The sequence below is a fragment of the Natrix helvetica genome (genome assembly GCF_964273705.1).
Source record: "Natrix helvetica genome assembly, chromosome: 5".
Lineage (NCBI taxonomy): Eukaryota > Metazoa > Chordata > Lepidosauria > Squamata > Natricidae > Natrix > Natrix helvetica.
Window position 1 is genome coordinate 143712934 of NC_138551.1, and position 16300 is coordinate 143729233.

Below are 16300 nucleotides of genomic sequence, written 5' to 3' on the forward strand. Positions count from 1 at the left end.
TGACACGACTGTGAATTCCCTTCATTCGCAGTCAGCAAGGCTTAGCAAACGGGCTTTCAAAGGAATATTTATCAACACGAACCTTATCTCGTTTGAAGAGCTGGCAAATAACTGGTTTCCGAGCGCAGGGCAAGGCAACACTTGGCACAGGGTCTCTTTATAGTCACAAACAGAACTTTTCTCTCTTGACACGACCAAATGAACTTATCGTTTCCTGCAAAAGCCCCCTCCCTGTTTGTTCCCCTTTAGTTTCCTATGGGAGGGGCCAGTCACTTCCAAGGTGTGGCTTTACTCCCAAGTCAACCCTGCTTTCTTAGTTGTTCTTGTCTTCTGGCAGTTCTGCGCATGCGCACACTGGGAACAGGCCCCAGCTGTTCCTCTGCCTCGCTGCTGTCTAGCTCCCTCTCTGCCTCCGACGCAGAGCCCTCGTCCGAGTCTTCCCCAGACTCCAGGAAAGGCCCATGTTCCTCCCCAACCTCCTCACTGTCCGATTCTGCTGCCAGTTCCGCTGGTTGGCGGTGGGCCACAGCAGGGTCTTGCCAGAAATGTGGGTAACATTTGGAGCAATAAAGGGGCGGTTTGAACTGTCAGCTGACTGTGTTGCCTCCGTGCCGTGCCCGGGGTCGTCACCGATCTAGGTGTCCTTCCCTAATTCAAGAACCCGAGAAAACAAAAATGGTACCTGGAGTAGAAGAATAAACTGGGGGAACCTTTGAATGGGTTTCACCATCAAGCCGTAGAGGGTGACCCGGTCAAGGCTGGTCATCTGTTTCTTCTGCAAAAAGGAAGTTTATAACAGCTTGGTTGAGATGTGAAAACCTCTGTTCTCCCTTCTCCAATGTTATCGGTGGGTGGGGCCTTCATGGAGTGGTCACCTCCCAGCAAGGCTCGTCCTATTCAAGGTCAGTTCTGCTCTACGACCCATCCACAATCCCATCTTGCCAAATGAATGAATTCAGGATCATTCAGTGACGACGGCTAACCTTTATCTAACCTTTAGATGCGCGCAAAAGCACATCTGCACGGCCACACCCATAATGCAATTTGTGGGCAACACCCGCCCTGCACACCTGCCCCCCCGTGTAGGCACAAGCGACCCCCCGGTTTTCCCCGCCCCCCGCATGCACATGTGACCCCCCCGGAACTCCCCCGTGCATGCACCCACCCCCCGTTTTTTACTTCCAGGTTGATGCAGGAGGCCTTGCAGAGCCAAAATGGGTTGCAGAGGGGTGGGGAGCGACAGCGTGAGGCTACTCGTGCCCTGTTTTGGGCCTGGAAGCAGAGGTGGGTCCCTACCAGTACGATACGGTCCAGCCGAATAGGTAGTAACTCTGGCGGACATGTGACGTACCGGTTCTATCCTCCGGGGATGCCAGGGGTGGGTTCCTGCCAGTTCTAACTTCTTCTGTAGAAGAGGTTCCACAAATCTACTGTGCCGTTTAGAACCGGTTCCAGCTCCCTCACACTGCCTGTCCGCACATCATCAAGATGAAGAGCGAGAGGATGAATTCTGGGAGTTGAAGTCCACAAGTCTTAAAGCTATCAAGTTTGAACACCCCTGGGGTTTTTTTTCCTAAAGGGTTAGGGGTGCAAGGGTCTTGTAACTTGACAGCTTTAAGACTTGCACACTTCAATGCCAGAGTTCCTGAGCCAACATGACTGGAAGAGGAATTCTGGGAGTTGAAGTCCACAAGTCTTAAAGCTATCAAGTTTGAACACCCCTGGGGTTTTTTTTCCTAAAGGGTTAGGGGTGCAAGGGTCTTGTAACTTGACAGCTTTAAGACTTGCACACTTCAATGCCAGAGTTCCTGAGCCAACATGACTGGAGGAGGAATTCTGGGAGTTGAAGTCCACAAGTCTTAAAGCTATCAAGTTTGAACACCCCTGGGGTTTTTTTTCCTAAAGGGTTAGGGGTGCAAGGGTCTTGTAACTTGACAGCTTTAAGACTTGCACACTTCAATGCCAGAGTTCCTGAGCCAACATGACTGGAGGAGGAATTCTGGGAGTTGAAGTCCACAAGTCTTAAAGCTGTCAAGTTTGAACACCCCTGGGGTTTTTTTTCTAAAGGGTTAGGGGCGCAAGCTTGACAGCTTTAAGACTTGTGTGCCACGCTCACCCAGTCACATGGCCAGCAAGCCCCTCCCACCCAGTCACATGGCCGGCAAGCCACTCCCACAAAGCAGGCCACACCTACAAAAGAGGTTCTAAAAATTTTTGAAACCCACCACTGGGCGGCGCCATCTCGGTTTTCTGTTCTGCAAATGCACAGAACAATCATTGAAAAAATGTAATCCCCCCCCTTTTTAATGTGCAACGCGCAGACCTTTTGTTGTGCACCCGCAAGGAGGACGCATTTGGCTTGCGTGGGAGCGAAATTTTTGCATTTGAGCGCAACATTTTTCAGGCACCAAATTAGTTGTATAACGGCAGCAGGAACCCACCCCTTGCCTAGAAGGCCTCCTGCACCAACCTGGAAGCCAAAATGGGGCATGGGGGGGCACCGTGTGCGAGGCCCCCAAATGCAATATGAGCACCCCGCCCTCCCCAAGCATGTGTGGCAGAGACCCAAAGACCAGTTGGCCGGCGGGAGGCATGCGCCCATGCACAGTGAGACTGGGCGGGGTCAAGTGTTGGCGTGCCTGCAGAGATGGCTCTGGGTGCCACCTGTGTTTTGGATCCAGGGATAATACAATACAATAGCAGAGTTGGAAGGAACCTTGGAGGTCTTCTAGTCCAACCCCCTGCCTAGGCAGGAAACCCTATACCGTTTCAGACAAATAGCTATCCAGCATCTTCTTAAAGACTTCCAGTGTTGGGGCATTCACAACTTCTGGAGGCAACTTCTGTTCCACTGATTAATTGTTCTAACTGTCAGGAAATTTCTCCTCAGTTCTAAGTTGCTTCTCTCCTTGATTAGTTTCCACCCATTGCTTCTTGTTCTACCTCAGGTGCCTTGGAGAATAGCTTGACTCCCTCTTCTTTGTGGCAACCTCTGAGATATTGGAAGACTGCTATCATGTCTCCCCTAGTCCTTCTTTCTCTTAAGCTAAACATACCCAGTTCCTGCAACCGTTCTTCATAGGTTTTAGCCTCCAGTCCCCTAATCATCTTTGTTGCTCTTCTCTGCACTCTTTCTAGAGTCTCCACATCTTTTTTACATCGTGGTGACCAAAACTGGATGCCGTATTCCAAGTGTGGCCTTACCAAGGCCTTATAAAGTGGTATTAACACTTCACATGATCTTGATTCTATCCCTCTGTTGATGCAGCCTAGAATTCTTCAGCTGCGTCCAATTCTGCAATATTTCTCCATTGTTTACCCCCCCCCCAAAAAAAAACCCCCGACTCAAATTGAACGAAGCAGGGGATTAAACCCAAATTATTAATCGTTACACTTCTAAACTCAACGGCAGGAAGCAAACGCAATTTTTCATTATCCCCATTAGATCCTCACAACGCATTCATATTCAAATGCAATTTAGCTGCGGAATGGATTAGTTAAGGAATCCAATTATCTTTCATTTCGGTCGTTGCTTTCTTAACTCTCGAAACTATCGCCTTTCTCAATAGCGGAAACAAGAGAAGACTTTTTCATCCATCGCACCTTTCAGACGGGTGAAGAGATGGAGAGAGAACCTGTTCTGGCCCAGGCTTCCTTAACAAGCAAGAAGTGGAGTTTTGGTCCCCGGCAAAACCCCTTTTATTTACACGACTCTGGATTCCTTTCATTCGCTAACCAGGAAGGCTTAGCAAACAGTCTTTCTGAGGAGTGTTTATCCACATGAACCTTATCTCGCTCGGAGAGCTGCCAGATAACTAGCTTCCAAACGCAGGGCAAGGCAAAACTTGGCACAGAATCTCAAACAGAATTTCCACTCTTGAACCGACCGAAGGAACAAATTATTTCCTGCAAAAGCCCCCTCCCCATTCGCTCTTTTCTTTCCTACGGGAGGGGCTAATCACCTCCAAGGTGTGGCTTTACTCCCAAGTTGACCCTGTTTTCTTAGTTGTCCTTGCCTTCTGGCAGCTCTGCGCATGCGCACACTGGGAACAGGCTCCAGCTGTTCCTCTGCCTCGCTGCTGTCTAGCTCCCTCTCTGCTTCCGATGCAGAGCTCTGGTCTGAGCTTTCCTCAGCCCCCAGGACTGGCCCATGTTCCTCCCCAACCTCCTCACTGTCTGCTGCCTGTTCTGCAGGCCGCTGGTGGGCCCCAACATAACCATCATCTATCTGGAGAAACCTGGTTGACTGATAAACCTCTATGGCCACTAAACTAAGAATGAGCCCTTGATGGGTCTTGCCCCATGGTCCAGGGCCTTTGTGATGTCCATTCTTCTTACCTTGAGGAACTCCAAGAAAGCTGGCTTGGTCATGCAGGCCTTCTTGATTAAGGACATGGCACTGGTGAAGTTGTTGACGTATTCACTATACACATCCAAGACCATGGACTTGGAGAACTTTGGAGAAGAAATGGAGGACAGTGAGACCCCAAGATTCACTTCTAGAGTCCCCTAGAAGGTTCGGAGAAGTCGCGTCTTTGAGACGGGCCGCCACGTTTCCACGTCTAATCAATTGCTCACCGAGGCCACGAAGAGGTCACCGATCTTCTCCATGGAGTCCCACTCCACCACCCGTGAAGACAAGGCGATTTGGAACATGGAGTGGCATTGGAGAATCTCTTTGACCCGGAAGAAGACTACTTGGCATTTCCTGGCACTGAGGACTTTGGGCTCCATCTCCATCAAGGGGTTCCTATAATCCTGTATTGGAAGAGGACAGGAGAGACTCTTTTGAGGACCCGTCCATCTTTTGGGGTTATCATATCGATGTACAGGTAGAGTGGTGCGGTGGCCTAGAGGGGGAGCTCTCGCCTCACAATCAGGAGGCTGTGAGTTCGATCCTAGGAAGAGGCAGATATTTCTCTCTCTGGGCACGATGAGAATATATCTGCTGAATGTAACTCCGCAATGGCAACAGGGAGGGTATCTGGCCAGTAAACATTCATCTCCATTCCAGACTCTACCCCATAAGGGATTATGGGGTCATTAAAAGACGATGATATCGATGTACAGATAGTCCTTAGTTTACCACCATTCATTTAGTGACCGTTCCAAGTTACAACAGGACTGGAAAAAAATGACTTATGACTGTTTTCCCGCACATTTAACCGCTTATGGTCACACAATCAAAATTCTGACGCTTGGCAACTTACTCATGTTTACGACGGGTTGCAGCGTCTGGGATTCATGTGATCCTCTTTTGCGACCAAAGTCAATGGGGAAGCTAGATTTGCTTAACAACCACGTTACTCACTTAACAACTGTGGCACAAAAGGTCGTAAAAGGAGGGAACCTCACAACCAATGTCTCACTTAAGAACCGAAATACTGGGATCCATTGCGGTCGTAAGTCGAGGACTACCTGTATTACAAAGCCGGAATCAACAAGAAGATGTGAGGTGTGGCTTCCCGCCCTTGGCCAAAAGGGGCACCCACAGAGCATCTCCTCTCGAGAAGTCAAAAGAAAAAAAGGCAAAATACCTGTAAAATGCGTCTCAGCGATTCCACATAGCTCCTCTCGCTCTGCATAATGGAGCCCAGGATGTGACGACGTATGACCTAGGAGGAAAAAAAAGGGGAGGGGCACAGAATTAAGCCCACGAGGGCGGCTTGTGGAACTCCCTGCCACAGGAGGCGATTCACCAGCTCAGTAGTGTTTGTCTCAAAACCTCAAAACCTCCCCTGGAGGGTTGGTTTGCAGCAGACGGGGCCCTTGTCAGGAAGAGACCCCCCCAAAATCCCAAATAAAGAACCCCTCCCCAGTTCAACCAAGTTTAGATGTCGGGTTCGACCTCCTAAATCCGGGATGGTGAAACTATTGCATTTGTGCTGCAGGTGGCACCACAGAGCCCCCTTCTTTGGTCTTCGGGTCTCTGCCGCGCATGCACGGGGGAGGGAGGGGACGCATGAGGGGGACCCATGTGTGCAAGCACAGGGAGCGTTCACACTGGGACTCGTGCGGCGCCCCGTGCCCCGTCTTGACTTCCAGGTTGGTGCAGGAGGTCTTCCAGGCCCAAAATGGAGCACGGGGGGGGGCTCGCACTCTCCCCCCACCCCGGGTGCCCCATTTTGGGCCTGTATCAACCTGGAAGCAAAAAGTGGGCGAGGGGGGGGTGCATGCGCGTGGGAGCGCGGGGGGGGGGTGTCACACGCGCATGTGGGGGGCAAGGCACACGGGGGGGTCACACACGCACGCGCGGGGGTGGTCTTCGTGCACGCATTGCGTTACGGGTGCGAGGACAAAAAGGTTAGCCATCATGGCCCTTAACCAACCTGCTGAGGGTTTAACCCTTCGGGCATGGGCCCCAACTCGGGCAGCTGCTTGGCATCTGAAACTGGCACCTCCAGGAAGCCCAATTCTTCTTCTTCGGAGTCCCCTGAGGTAAAAATAAAGTGACTTTATACATTGCTTTAGAGGGATGCTGTTAATACCCACAAAGCAAAGCACAAAGAGGATTAAGCTTAACACACGCCAGCCGAGTTCTCTCACGACACACTTCCAACGTCGCAATCCCTCCCCCCCCCTCACTTCAATGACAATCCTCCGGGTTTTAAAACATGCGTCTAGTCCTCAACAGTAGAGCGCCAGCGGGTTGGTGAAACTGGCAAAATCAGAAGGAAACTCAAGCCAACGTCATGCAAATGTGTTATTCTGATTAGTCGGGCAATCTCATGTTCCTTGAGTGGCATTAATTGGTGCAATAACAAAGTCCCAGGCGGGGGCAGGGAAAAAAGCAAGGTTTTTCTTTCTTTCTTTTTAAAAATATATTTTTATTATTTTTACATTTAAAAACAATGCAATACCGCGGAGTCGAAGTGACCTTAAATTCACATTATATACAGCTAGTTTCAACCATTAACAATTAATCTACTTAATGCATTGTCTATCCTTCTGTTCGATCACAATATATACAGTTTGTTCCAGTCTTGTCATCTTGTCTTATACCAATCATAAAATCTGTTCCATACCTCAAAATATTCTGATTCCCCTTTATTTTTAAGTTCCAGAGTGAGCCTATCTGCTTCTGCACAGGCCAATACTTTTCTGATTGTATCTAGCTCTGATGGTGTATTTTCTTTTTTCCAATACTGTGCATAGGTTATGCGCGCTGCAGTTAGTATATGTATAATTAGATAAAGTGTATCTTTCTTAAACCCCTCCGGTATTATGCCTAGGAGAAAAGTTTCTGGTTTAAACATAATTTGTTCTCCCACCATTTGTTCTAACCACGATTGAATCATTTTCCAATATTTTTTTGCCTCATTGCACGTCCACCACATATGATAGAAAGCGCCTGGTGTTTTTTTTACACTTCCAACAATTTGGGGCCAGATTTTTGAACATTTTAGAAAGCCGTGCTGGGGGGGGAGATGCCATCTGTAGAACATCTTATAAAGATTTTCTTTATACGCCGTAGCCAAGGTTTTTCTTTCTAAGGTTTGCAGAACGACCCTTCTCTAGCAACCGACGAATCGATGTGCGCAAAGTGACTCAGCAAAAGTCCGTCCCTTGGGCACGGTGGGCACTGCCAGCGGAATCCAAGAAGATTGCCGGATGGGCAGCGTCTCCAAACCGAAGTCAACAAAGGCAATCAACAAAGCGTTGGAAGCGTTTCGCAGGGCCGCGTTTTGGGAAGGGATGCGGAGAAAACGCACGAGAGGCGGCATCTAACTTGGCACCCCAAAAATCGCAGGCTGCCTGGAGGGGGGGGCAGGGGGGGAGAGAAAAAGCAGGCGTGAGCGACTCTAGCAAGTAAGCCAAGCTGCATTCTTTGGGGATGGACGGGAGGGTGATGGATGGGGAGCGGGGAGATTTAATTCTGGTTCCGGGCTCCCCAGGTGACCCTGTGCCAGCCCGTCCTATTACCCCAACCCCAGAGGGAAAAAAATAAAATATAAAATATAAATAAAGATCAGTCGGACTGCGAATGAATTCACTTCCCCCTCCCCAACTGCAAATGAAATCCTTGCCAAGGCGGATAAAACACCAACCAGCCACACAGGATGCGATGCCACCGAATCTTGGCAGCTGGTGGCAGCTCGTCTGAGCCCAATACATAAACCCATCACCCAGCACAGGACTCATGTGTGTGTGAGATAGTCCAGCTGCCTGGCCTTACCTGAGAGCGAGGAAGAGGAGGAAGAGGAGAAGTGAACAATCACATAATCTTTGGCACTTGCCCGATGCCGTTTCCTCCACATTTTAGCCGTGGGACCAATTCTCCCCCTCTCCACCCCAGTCATTCAAACTTCCTCTTTCTCAAAAGACTAAAACTCGGTCGAGTTGGGGAATCTCCATCTTCGCAGAAACGGGCCTGGGTACCGGCAGGACCCCAGGGAAATTCAAACCGGCAGCAAGAGTGTGTGTGTGGGGGGGGGGGGGGAGATGAAGCTCGTGAGCCGTTCGGGGCGGGTTGATGACAAGAATAGATCAGTGATGGCGAGGCTGACCTTTCCTTCCTTAATTTTGGGAACAGCTGCCGGCAGCCCTTGGGAGAGCTGCCATCCGGGGAGGCGGTGCAGAGCGGAAGCAGCTTGAAAGGAGAAGGGAGGGGAAGGGTCTCCAAAAACATCCTGTGGGGGAAGACCCTCTTCAAAAACCACTGGTTTTTAATTTTGGCAATTAGCCCACAAAAAATAAAGAAGGAAACAATAGGAAGCAGGGTGGGGCGGGGGGGGGGGGGAAATCTTGGGTCATCCAAACAATCTATCGAAAAGCGAGAGGAAAAATTCAGGAGAAAAAGATATAATACATATAAAAAGAAGAAAAAGAGGTGTTTGTGGGGGGAATATCTAGGAACAGGGGATTAGTAAAATGAAATGAAATATGTTAATGCTACATAGCTAATTAGAAAGGGACTATACTAACATTGTTCATTGTGCAAATTAATTAAGTAAAATGTTTATCATATAAAAAAGCTGAATTTGAAGAGACGTGTTACTTATAAAAAAATAGATGGGAAATGAAATGATAAATTTGGTTTATTTCTAAAGGGATTTTAAAAAATGGCATTGTTTAGGTACATAATAAAAACTAAAAATTGGAAAACGTGGAAGAAAATAATACAGCTCAAATTGGAAATGGAAATATAATGCAAAATGAATTATGCCTACGTGAAAATGTTAAAGGAGGAAAACTGGGCAATGCTCTGTTTACAAACAAATTTGAATTATGCAACAAAAAAACAAAAAAAACCACTGGATTGACCACTATCGCAGACAATCCTGCCCATACAAACAACTGCCAGGGAAAAAAAAACAGTTCCAACTTTTCAGATTTTGTTCAATTGGCAAAACAGGGACTTGGGGATTGAGGTGCCGAACAATCCCACTGGGAAAATATAAAAACACAACGGGGTGTGTAAGTAGAAATGAGATCAAAAATATCATTTGTTTGTTTGTTTTTTCCTAGAAAGCAAACAAACACGGGAGCATCCTGCTGTTCGTTTAAAGATTAATCCGGGAGAGAGTTAAGTTAATCTATTGGAAACTCTAAAACGAGATAAAGAGAAACAAAATTGGCTAACGAATGGGGAGCCAAGCCCATCTGCGAGATGAGAAATTCTGGGAATAAATGCAGAGATGCGGTGGGAACTTCGCCCCTTCTTTTGGTTGTTAGTTGCGAAGTTCTTGTCCGACCCATCGCGACCCCATGGACAACGTTCCTCCAGGCCTTCCTGTCCTCTACCATCCTCTGGAGTCCATTGAAGCTCACGCCTACTGCTTCGGTGACTCCATCCAGCCACCTCCTTCTCTGCCGTCCCTTTCTTCTTCTGCCCTCCATCGTTCCCAGCATGAGGCTCTTCTCCAGGGAGTCCTTCTCCCTTCTCATGAGGTGGCCAAAGGATTTGAGTTTCCTCTTCAGGATCTGGCCTTCTAAAGAGCAGTCAGGGTTGATCTCCTCTAAGACTGACCAGTTGGATCGCCTTGTAGTCCAAGGGACTCGCAGGAGTCTTCTTCTCCAGCACCAGAGTTCAAAGGCCTCCATTCTTTGGTGCTCATCCTTCCTTATGATCCAACTTTCACAGCCATCCATTGCAAACTGGGAAAACCATCGCCTGGACTAGATGTACTTTCGTTGGCAGGGTGATGTCTCTGCTTAACTCTCTAATAATCTACCCTAGGTTAGCAGAAAAAGAGTGACAATCCAGACGCAGCGGCCAGTAAGAATAATAGATTTAGAATGGACAAAGGGAATTCAGGCTAATTGGTTTCGCCTCCACAAAAAGCTCAGCCTTTCCGTGCTAACCCCCCACCCTCCCAATAAACCCCTTTTCAAATCTCCCTTTTTTCCTAATCTAAATTGTTTGCAAAGGATCGTCCAAGAGTGAGCCATGCCCCTCGTCCACACAACTGCATTAAAAAACAAAGTGGCTCACCCTGTCTGCTTTCCATCAAGGGTGATGGGATGCCACTCAGTATGGCAACCTCCCCATCAGCCGGTTAGAAGCAGTCACTTAACGTCACTTAAAGCAGGGGTCACCCATCTTTCGGACCTGAGGCACCACTGAATTCATAATTTTAAATCCTGCGGACCACTAATAGGACCTGCTTAATAACCGGATGGGTGGGCGCGGCTAGGTGGTCATGTGACTGGGTGGACATGGCCAACTCGATGTCACTCATTTGCCCCTCCCTGCCCAGGCTCCTTAGGGCCCCAAAGGGAAGCAGTGGCTGGAGCTAAGCAGCCGCCAGGAGAAAGAGTTGGCAAAACAGCTCAGTTCAAATTGGATCTGGCTGAGAAGGAGGCTCAGCAGAAGCACCTCACTGAGGACTAGGAGCATAGGCTTTCCAAGCAGAGGGAAGACCGGCGGGAGTACAAGGCCAGGGACCGGCGCCTGGAGGCTCAGCGGGCTGAGATGGTCAGCCAGTTCCAGGCCAAGATGCAGTCCCAGTGGAACGAGGCCCTTTGGCTCTTTGCCACCAGCGGCTCTTCCCTCCAGCCTTCGCCCAAAGCCCCCCACCAGGAGGCCAAAGCAGACCCCGAGTTGGAATTTCCCGCACAAAAAGACCCCGAAGGGGGAGACTCTCTGCAGCAACACAAGCCTTCATTGCACGTATCCGTCCCAGGGGCCGTAGTTTGAGGACCCCCCCGATTTAGTGCAATATAAAAAATGCAAATAATTTTTCTGCGGACCCCCCAAATTTTCTCACGGAACCACCAGTCGGTACTGCTTGACTTAAAATCAATTGAAGTTAGCCACACCGCACACCATGCCATGCTGTGCATCCCATGGGGAGGGGGGGGGGCGGGAATCCAGTTGGATCTGTACCTCTCTCTGCAGAGAAGCTACGGGCCATGGCAGCCTCCCCGGCCCAGGAGAGAGATCGCTTCCTTTCCGGTCCCGAGACCCCTCTGCTCGGCTCTCCATCCGCAGCTACAGCGAAGGAAGGACCACCAGGCTTAATTCTTTCGCTCATGAATTCACATTTGTTCTCTTGGAGAAAGCATCTTGGCAGGATCCTGGAAAGCTGAGTTTGGGGGGGAGGCGGGGGGCGCTTTCTCTAGCTCAGAAAAAGCCCCCTCCCCCCAAAGCCTTGCATTTATATAACTGTGCAAACAGATAAAAGAAACTTCATGGGGTGGGGGGGGCTGGGTGTTAAGTTCAGCTGGTTCTTAGTGTTTTTTTCCCCCTGGGTAAGCAGTTTTGTAGTCATTCTAGCAAAGTTTTGCAACGGTGCCACCCCAAAACAAGGAAGTGGCTAAGAAATTTATGCTGGGGATGAACTTTTTGAGGGCTGATGGAAGGAGACTCACCCGCTCCGTGTGTGTTTGTGTGTGTGTGTGTGTGTGTGTGTGTGTGTGTGTAAGAAAGAGAAAAGGCTGAAGTTGTGTCCCGCAGCAGCTCACACCCTCCTTCTTTGCAACTTTCTTCCATTCCAGAAGCAAACCTAGTTTGCAGCCAATGTTTAAAGAGGGACAGCACAATTTTTTAAAAAAAAAAGAACAACAACCCAAAACACTTAAAAAAATAAATTCAGAACACCGCCTGGGTTTAATATACCGGGAGAAAGATTCGCTCACTTGCACGGAAAATAACGTTGCCAAAGAGACTGGGAGTTTAAAAGTCTTTGAAAATGCCAAGGAAGTTAGGAGAGGAGAGGGAAGAGGAAAGAGAAGAGAAGAGAAAGGAAGAAGAGGGAAGAGAAGAGAAGGGAATGGAAAGGAAGAGTAGGGAAGAGAAGGGAAGGGGAAGGAAGAGGAGAGAAGAGGCGAGAAGGGAAGGGGAAGGAAGAGGTGGGAAGAAAAGAGGCAAAATAAAGAAAGAGGGAATGAGAAAGAAAGAGATAGAAAGGAGAGAAAGGAGAAAAAAGAGAAAGGAAGAGAGAGGAAGGAAGGAAGGAAGGAAGGAAGGAAGGAAGGAAGGAAGGAAAGAAGGAAGGAAGGAAGGAAGAAAAGGTCTCCTCTCATCTCAGTCTCTATGAGAATTAGAAACACCATTAAAAAAAGTTATTCTGAGGAAAACATCTATTGGAACTAAAGAGATACCCAGAAATAGTATAAAGGAAAGAGGTAGCTATTGAACTCTAAAAAGAAAGTGTAAAACAGATAGGAGGAGGGAAAATAATATCACAGTATCGCTTCCAATTGACTTCCTGCAGTCTCTACAAACAACGCGGAATCTAGAGGGGGATTTTCTGTGTTTCTTAATCAAAGCCAGGATCACGCACTGGCCATGCTCAATTCATCAAACCGACTACTCACTTCGACTTTGCAAAGGTGAGTCTCAGTTCCTCAGCTTTCCAGGCAACAAAGAAAAATAAAAAAAAATCACTCACTGTCCCCGTCTTTGCATCTGGCTCAGGGGTCGGCAACCTTACCATCTTTGCATCTGGCTCAGGGGTCGGCAACCTTAAACACTCAAAGAGCCACAAAGGTCCTAACCGGAAGCCCCCCCTCCCCCACGTTCAATTCTGTAGCTCGCCAGAAATCCGGTTCTCCCACCATAGTCTCCTCCTAGCGTGGTGTCCTTTTTCCTCTACCTGTCCTAACTGAAAGCCCTATCAATTTCTGGAGCCGACCGTCGAAAGGGAGCTGCAACAGAGGGATGAAAGAGCCACAATTGGCTCCAGAGCCGCAGTTGGCTGACTCCCTGAACTGGCTGACTGAATGCGCAAGGACATGAATGCTACAAAATTTTGCCCAGAAATTCAGAAAACGGATATATCCTCAAGTCACTTTCCTACCAATTCTCTGTTATCTTTTAAGACAGGGATCTCCAACCTTAGGGGCAACTTTAAGACTTGGAGACTTCAACTCCCAGAATTCCCTAACCACCAAGTTCCTAAAAGTTGACAAGGTTGGAGTTCCCTGCATCTACTCCAGAATACCTATAACGTAAAGGTAAAGGTTCCCCTCGCACATAAGTGACTAGTCGTTCCCGACTCTAGGGGGCGGTGCTCATCTCCGTTTCAAAGCCGAAGAGCCAGCGCTGTCCGAAGACGTCTCCGTGGTCACGTGGCCGGCATGATTCAACGCCAAAGGCGCACGGAACGCTGTTCCCTTCCCACCAAAGGTGGTCCCTATTTTTCTACTTGCATTTTTGTACGTGCTTTTGAACTGCTAGCTTGGCAGAAGCTGGGACAAGTTTAACGGGAGCTCACTCCGCGACGTGGCGCTAGGGATTCGAACCGCCAAAATGCCGATCTTTCTGATCGACAAGCCCAGCGACTTAGCCACTGAGCCACCACAAATACCTATACTCTTCTGTTTTCTTTTGTTTTGAAAGACAGCTGATTTTATGGCACCGTAAGTCTCCATTAGCAACCCAATGGCAGAGAAAAATCCAAAAACATTTTCGGTTTCAAGTTTCCACCCTCGTCATTTTCCCATCAATCGCAGGAATTTCACTAATGCTAGAATAAGGGAAGTGATGGAGGAAACAGAAACTGAGTTTTTGTCTGATGACGAAGCGGAGGAATTTTCCGAAACACCCCGAAACCAAATGAAGCCCAGGGATATTCCATCCAAAATCCTAATTTTTAGAGGGCAGACCAGCCATCAATGCAATTGGGCCATTTTAAGTAGCTTCACCCTTAATGCTTCCCATAATCTGGATTCTACGTTTCCTGCAGCTTTGCTGTTTATCTTTTTAAGGTGCTGTTAAACAATACAAAAACAAAAAAGGCAATAAAGTATTTGTCCCAAGTACATGCAGTCCTCAACTTACGACCATAACTGAGTTCAACATTTTTGTTACTGAGGGAGACATCACTGAAGTTAATTTTGCCCCATTTGACGACCACTCTTGCCACAGTTGTTGAGTGAATCACCGCAGTGGTTAAGAAGTAACAAGAAGTTTTTAAGTGATTCTGGCTTCCCTATTGACTTTGCTGGTCAGAAGGTCGCAAAAAAGGGATCGCGTGACCCCGGGACACAGCAAACGTCGTAAAGACGAGTCAGTTGCCAAGCGGGCGATTTTTTTGATCACGTGAACACAGGGAAGCTGCAACGGTCGTTAAGTGTGAAAAACAGCCACTTTTTTTCAATGGCGCTGTGACTTTGAACCGTCACGAAATGAACGGTTGTTAAGTCGAGAACTACCGTATTTTTCAGAGTATAAGACGCACCTTTTTCTCTCAAAAAAGAGGCTGAAAATCTGGGTGCATCTTATACACCAGTGATGGCGAACCTTTCTCGGCTCACGTGCCAAGAGGGGGGGAGCGCAGGGGGGTCGTGTGTGGGCATGCCGCACCCATAATGTAATGCGCGACCCCCCCAGTGCGCATGCACGCACAACGCGTGACCTCCCCCATTTTACATGCTTTTTTAGCCCTCCCCAGGCTCCAGAGGCTTTATAGGAGCCTGGGGAGGGTGAAAAGAGCCTCCCCCGCCCCCACGGAGGCATTCCGGAGGCTTCAGGGACCGTCTGGTGGCTTCCCTGAAGCCTTCGGAGCGCTCAAAAGGATCCTCCGAGCAAACCGGAAGTCACTTCCGGTTTGCTCGGAGGATCCTTTTGAGCGCTCCGAAGGCTTCAGGGACTGCCCGGACGGTCCCTGAAGCCTTTGAATGCTTAAAACGACTTCCGGTTTGCTCGGAGGGTCGTTTTAAGCGCTCCGAAGGCGTCAGGGAAGCCTCCGGATGGTCCCTGAAGCCTCTGGAGGGCGTTGGTAGGGCGGGGGAGGCTCTTTTCGCCCTCCCTAGGCTCCTATAAAGCCTCTGGAGCCTGGGGAGGGCGAAAAATGGCTTTTAAAAAGGTGAACATGCGCGCTGGCCAGGTGACAGGGCAGCGCCTCGCGTGCCCTGACAAATGGCTCCGCGTGCCACCTGTGGCACGCGTGCCATAGGTTCGCCATCACTGTTATACACTGAATACAACATTTTAGGCCTCCCGAAACCCTGCCCCCTTCACCAAAATGGCCGTGCAAAGCCTTTAGGAGGCTTCCAGAGTGCTCCTGGGGGCTGGGGAAGGCAGAAATGAATGAAAAACAGGGTGTTTTTTACCCCCCCCCGCCAGCCTCCAGCAGCACTCGATAAGCTTCCTAAAGGCTATCCATGCCCTTTTTTTGACAAAAAACAGGCCCGTTTTTTTGCTCGTTTTGGCCCTCACCCCCAACCCCCAGGAGCACTCCAGAAACCCCGTCCCCTTCACCAAAACGGCCGTGCATAGCCTTTAGGAGGCTTTCAGAGTGCTCCTGGAGGCTGGGGAGGGCAGAAATGAATGTAAAAGAGGGCGTTTTTTGCCCCCCTGCCAGCCCCCAGCAGCATTCTATAAGCCTCCTAATGGCTATTCATGACCTTTTTTGGGGAAAAAAAAAAAAAGGGCCGTTTTTGCAAAAAAAAAAAAAAAGGGGCCGTTTTGGGGAGGTTTGCAGAGTGCAAAACTTAAAAAAAAATGTTCCTTTTCAAAACCTTGCTGCGTCTTATACTCCGGTGCATCTTATAAAATACGGATAACTGATTTCCCTCTCTCCCTGTTAAAGTCACCTGTGTGCACAACGTCAAATAAACCCAGTTACCTGGAATATCTTTCTTGTGCAGGAAAGTCCGCATGACTGCAATTTTGGTCTTTTCCAACCCATCCTTGGTGCCGCTTTTGGCTGCTTTCATGAATTGGGTCATCTGTAGAAAATCAGTTTTGAAAAGAATTACAGAAGACAAAGCAGAGCTGTTGGACATCCTGCCAAGGAAAATCCCTCTCGCTGTTATTTCAATTCGGAAAAATAAAAGCTAGGTAAAGGTAAAAGTTCCCCTCGCACATAATGGGATCGTCGTTCCCGACTTTAGGGGGCGCTGCTCATCT

General features: G+C 48.8%; 1 protein-coding gene across 8 annotated transcripts in view; it reads right to left on the minus strand.

Annotated features, from left to right (window-relative positions):
• Positions 1-16300, minus strand: part of ARHGEF10L (Rho guanine nucleotide exchange factor 10 like) — a 128233-nt gene that overhangs the window by 51750 nt on the left and 60183 nt on the right. For all 8 annotated transcript variants that reach the window (XM_081954605.1, XM_081954599.1, XM_081954598.1 and 5 more), the window contains 6 exons: positions 16017-16119; positions 6330-6433; positions 5538-5615; positions 4579-4758; positions 4339-4455; positions 683-775 (listed from right to left, as the gene is read on the minus strand). In XM_081954605.1, coding sequence (XP_081810731.1) covers positions 683-775; positions 4339-4455; positions 4579-4758; positions 5538-5615; positions 6330-6433; positions 16017-16119 — 675 coding nt within the window. The remainder of the gene's footprint in view (positions 1-682; positions 776-4338; positions 4456-4578; positions 4759-5537; positions 5616-6329; positions 6434-16016; positions 16120-16300) is intronic.